The sequence below is a fragment of the Alexandromys fortis genome, unplaced genomic scaffold (assembly GCF_014885135.2).
Source record: "Alexandromys fortis isolate MF-2015 unplaced genomic scaffold, M_Fortis_MF-2015_v1.1 scaffold_8_9099976_23576923, whole genome shotgun sequence".
Classification (NCBI taxonomy): Eukaryota; Metazoa; Chordata; class Mammalia; order Rodentia; family Cricetidae; genus Alexandromys; species Alexandromys fortis.
This window is the reverse complement of record NW_026067899.1, coordinates 1,942,338-1,947,442: the sequence shown is the minus strand read 5'-3', so window position 1 is coordinate 1,947,442 and position 5,105 is coordinate 1,942,338. Positions and strand designations below refer to the sequence as shown.

The 5,105-nt window shown below is 47.6% G+C and overlaps 1 protein-coding gene across 1 annotated transcript in view; it reads left to right on the top strand.

Moving 5' to 3' along the window:
* Nucleotides 1–3,671, top strand: part of Metap1d (methionyl aminopeptidase type 1D, mitochondrial) — a 72,332-nt gene extending 68,661 nt beyond the window's left edge. Inside the window, exons 7-10 of the mRNA XM_050122295.1 lie at nucleotides 752–849; nucleotides 2,096–2,143; nucleotides 3,009–3,087; nucleotides 3,203–3,671. Coding sequence (XP_049978252.1) covers nucleotides 752–849; nucleotides 2,096–2,143; nucleotides 3,009–3,087; nucleotides 3,203–3,281 — 304 coding nt within the window. The 3' untranslated portion in view covers nucleotides 3,282–3,671. The remainder of the gene's footprint in view (nucleotides 1–751; nucleotides 850–2,095; nucleotides 2,144–3,008; nucleotides 3,088–3,202) is intronic.
* Nucleotides 3,672–5,105: the final 1,434 nt, after the last annotated feature.

The following is a 5,105-nucleotide window of genomic DNA, read 5'->3' as shown; positions in this document are numbered from 1 at the left end:
GTGTATCTTCCTTGTGTGTGTGTACCTTCCTTACGTGTGTACCTTCCTTGTATGTGTGTACCTTCCTTGTGTGTGTGTACCTTCCTTATGTGTGTGTACCTTCCTTATTTGTGTGTGTGTACCTTCCTTATGTGTGTGTGTACCTTTCTTGTGTGTGTGTACCTTCCTTATGTGTGTGTACCTTCCTTGTGTGTGTGTACCTTCCTTATGTGTGTGTACCTTCCTTGTGTGTGCGTACCTTCCTTATGTGTGTATGTGTGTACCTTATGTATGTGTACCTTCTTTATGTGTGTGTATGTGTGTGTACCTTATGTGTGTGTACCTTCCTTATGTTTGTGATCAGTCTACATTTGTGTGCATGCATGTTTACTTCTTGCCTAAAAATAACCTTCATTAAATGTACTGATGAGGATGACTCAAACGGGTCTCATATGTACACCTTCTGTCTTATGTCCAGAAGGACCTGTTGACACTAAAATTACTCCAGAATAAAGGAGACATTCATGCTATTATCAGACTAGAAATAGAACTGATTTTTTATCAATTAAATTTTTTCATGTATTTTGCATCCCCAACTGCAGTTCCCCCTCCCTCCTCTCCTCCTCTTTTCCTCCCCTGCTTCTCCTCTCCCCCTCTCATCCACAGAACTGATTTTTTTCTTTCTCAGAGACTATTTTAAGTGATTTTATTTTTCATCTTAATATGAATTAAAACATTTGACTAAATCAGATGTCTTTTGGTTATTTTAAAGCCGCATAACTTATCAGCATGGGCTGCAAGTCTGCCCACATTTTGTGGGACATGGGATAGGATCGTACTTTCACGGACATCCAGAAATTTGGCATCATGGTAAGAGTTATTTTGGAAGGTATTTATTGAATGACATCAGTATTTCTCCAACTTCTTTTTGCTTTGAGTCCACATTGTCACCACCATCCCCCACGCCGACCACCATCTTGGGAGTGTGAGGTTATCTACTTCATTTTAACCAGGAAGTTACTGTGCTGGAGGGTCACAGGTCAGCACATTTCCCAAATGAAGTCCATTTTGGCTTTGGTCCTCTCCTGAAGGCTGCATGGCTGGCAGGCCTGAGGGATGTTTGTCTAGAAAAAGTTGCTGCAGACAAAACCCCACTGCACTGCATCCCGGCAGCATGCACACGTGACTGTTTTCTGTTTTTCTTCTCCCCCCTTCCCTAACCGCTGACTGTTGTGGTTAAACTTCCTTACATCCTACACAGCGTTGACAGCTGATGCACTTAGCAGCATGTACTCTTTCGTGTTTTCTGGATCATGCCCACCCTGGTGTTCCTTCCTCAGAATCCAGTTCTCCCCCATCTGGGTGTGCACCCTACAGAGAGAAGGCAGCAACCATCAGGAGGGGTGGGAGGACTTGGGTTAAGCAGCTGCCTGGAGGAGAGTCCTGAGGGAGTGCACATTTGAACAAGGGCTAAGAGAAAGTTAGTCCTGAGTATGTAGCCTTGTGTACTTGAGACAGGACAAGTCCCTGGAAGAAATGACTGGAACCCACTCTAGGATCCATGGAGGCCCAGCAGAACAGTGCCCCTCTGAACCAAAGAGCCCCACCTGAGGCGGCTCAGAAGAGGTCCCCTTCAGCATGAAAAATTCTGTCTTCCCATGCCCCACCATTGCCTAGGCATGCAGATGTTTGGGGATGGAGCCCTCTCCTGCTCCATCCTCCATGCCAGGTGTTGGCCTTTAGCATCTTTCTCCCAAGACTTATTTTGGCCTTAGGGAGACCAGGGGGCGTAGCATCAGGTGGTATGGGGAACGGGACGACAGACATGAAGAAGAGAGGAATTGTACTGGTGTCTGAACACCCTAGCTGCCCCCACCAGCCAACTGCTGAAGAGTGGGCGGAGTCTGAGAACACAGATACCACAAAGAGTGAGACTCCCCCACTCCTGCAAGCCCAGTGTTTACCCCCCCCCGGGGGGGGCTCAACCAGGGATCTAGAACCCTCTACCCTTTCCAAAAGCAAAATGGCCAAGTGTTTTAATGGAGCCCAGCTCCCCCCTTGTGTTTCTTTCTCTCCGTGGTTCCTTTTCTCATACCTCCCTGTGTTTGTTTTGCAGCAAATGACAATGACCTGCCCATGGAGGAGGGCATGGCTTTCACCATAGGTAAATGCTGGTCTCCTCTTCAGAGAGCTGGGGCCCATGGACGGAAAACTGGCCTTTGCCTAGACTTGAAGTCCTGCAAAGGCCTAATGAAGCTAATCAGCATAATGAAATAATTTGGATGCATAGTAAATGTGATTAAATAATATCCTCTAGCCCCGGCTTCCTAAATCAGATACTTACGGACACATTTAGGAGGCTGCAGCCACCCAACCCCTAATTCCGTTACCGGCATAATGTGCTGTTTGTTTTTCTGTTTTGTTTTTTCATTAACACCCAGTAACTAGAGACGATTAAGTCCCTCGCTCTCTGTCAGCAAGTGGCATGTGCTCTGTGGAGCCCCATTCCTGGTGGATGGCGTGATTGGTGTCACCACCAAATTCCAATCACCTAGGGCCACCAAGGCCTCCTGGCTCTGACTGTAGGGCTTAATGGAGAAGCAATTAGGGTGAAATAAGAAAATTGTTATTTGCTGATTAATGAACATTTTGAGCGTGTTTTTAAAATTCAAATATTTTAAAAATCTGACTGGTATTTATAAGAGGGACTGGTGTTTGGGTGGTTATTATCCACAGGGTCCTAATTAAGGCTTGATTAAAATGCCCTTCTTTCTCTAAAAAAAAAAAAAAACTATGAACCAGGCAACTTCATACATTTTTTTAAAAAAAATGCTCTTGCGTTTCCTCTTCCTACTGTTCAGTTTGTAGTATACTATGTAAGCAGCACCAATTATCAGCCCTTGCGGGATGACAACAAGAGGTGTGGGTGAAACACTCAGGGGGAGGGAGAGCATCCTTATCCCCCCCTCCCCTCTCTCATCACAGACCGGAAACAATACCTACTATGCTAAATGTTTTCTCTCTTACAGAGCCAATCATCACTGAGGGGTCCCCAGAATTTAAAGTCCTGGAGGATGAGTGGACTGTGGTCTCACTAGACAACCTAAGGTATTTGCCCTGTTACGTTTGAACTGCTGGGCTAGGGAGGTTGTTCAGCAGCACCCAGAACTGCTAGTGCAGTATCCTGACTGCTGACTGCCGCCCCCCCCCCCATGTGTTTCAGGTCCGCGCAGTTTGAACACACAGTCCTCATCACAGCAAGAGGTGTGGAGATCCTGACCAAACTGCCCCAAGAAGCCTAAGACTCTTCCAGCAAGGCCACCGAGGCCCCGTGCCTGTCTTCTTAAGGATACCTTTAAGAACTGAGGAGCCAGCCACAGGCCACATAGGAGTCTGCAGTGTCTCAGAGAAAAATACAGTGTGGACAGACTTTGGGGACTCAGGTCTGCGGCCTACAAGGGCCTCTGGAGATCCACCTTCCTGGGCAAGTGGTTTGCCTGTCCCTGATTCTAATTCTGGTTTCACTTGGTTTCACTGAAATCCATTTCAGATTCTAACCAAGTTAAAAAACAAAACAACAACAACAACAAACCTCTGAACTCCATTGTGTTCACTCTCCACATGGGACAGTTACAAAGGGGTGGGGTAGGTGGTTAGTTTTGGAATCTCCAAACTTTTAACATGCACACAGGAAAAAAAAAAAAAAACAAAAAACCAGAACCTGTTATCTGAAAATTTGTCTTTTCCCCTTGTGAGTCTTAAATTAGCTAAGCCTGGGGGCACTGCACTTCCAGAGGCGGCACCTGCTTCCACCCCTGCCCAGTTTCCTCTTCTCCAAGGTTTGGCCTAGAGAAGATGATCCAGGAAGCATTGGCTGCAAATGTTTTCTTGGCTGTGGACCATAGTGTGGCCTTTCTGAAGACTGCAGACCCCTGAGCCTCTCCATTAGCAACCATGCTTGATCCCCTCCCAGCCTGAGACCACCCCCACCCTAGATCTTTGTTTTGCTAAAAGTTTGAGCTGCAACCCCATAGACATCTTGAGTTTAGAGCCCAACTAGTCCTTAAACTGTCCTCCCCCTGGCTATCAGCCTGTGACAGGCACCCTCCCTGCTCCCTGGGCTATCCAAATTAGGTATTCCTGAGACCTCCCTGAGAGAGGAGACACCAGACACGTTTCAGACAAGGCCCTAGCTGGCCTGCTCTGGAGCTGTCAGCGTTAACTATGAATCTGTGTGCCTGCAGCACCTACCTGCTGCTTCCCGCTTCCGGAGCAGAAGTCCATTCCCGCCCAGAGCACTCGGCTTTCCCTTGTTGTCCCGGGATCTGTTCGCACCTAGCTCCAGGGTGGGTCAGGCTGAGCTTTACGGGAAGCCAGCCCCCTCTGGGCATGTTAGAAAGAGCACTGTCTAGAGAGGCCCAGACCATCAGTGGCCCTGCTAACTCTAGTTTGTGTTCCTGTGGATGGCAGAGTGGCCACAGTCTAAATAGAGCTTGGGCTGTCAGAGAGCCAAGGACTTGCATTCTGTTTGCCAGGATAGATGGCATCAGAGGCACTCATAGGGAGTTAGCTTGTCTCTCAGACACCCAGAGCCGTGGACAAGGAGATGGGATACTGAGGACCAGCCCTTGGAAAAGTGGAAAATCCCAGCTCCTCTCCAAACTTGGGAGCCTCTCCATGGTCCCCAACCCTCCAGATCAGTTTATCTACATCTAGAGATTACAGTTATTTGTGGAGGGGATTCTAAATCTAATCTGTGTGAGAATAAGAGGGAATGAGGATTTGTGAAAACTGGCAAACTTTGGAGGTGTTCTGGAATTAGCCAGGCAGAGGCTGGAGCTGTGGCCATGGACAATTCACATTCCCCAGAGAGGACCAGGGCCCAGCTGGCCTTAGGAGCTATTTGCCAGAGAATGACTTCACTCCTTCCCTAGAGCAATCAGATTAGCTTGTCGTGTCTTTATCTGCAGATCAGTTTACTCCCGGTCCCCCTAAGGATAGTTTTATTAGGACCACAGGATTTTACCAACCACTGGGGCGATTATTGCAGGTAGAGGTATTTATGGGGACCGTGTATAATCTGATTTGGTAATCTAGCCTACCCTGCTAAACTCTGCAGCTCTGTA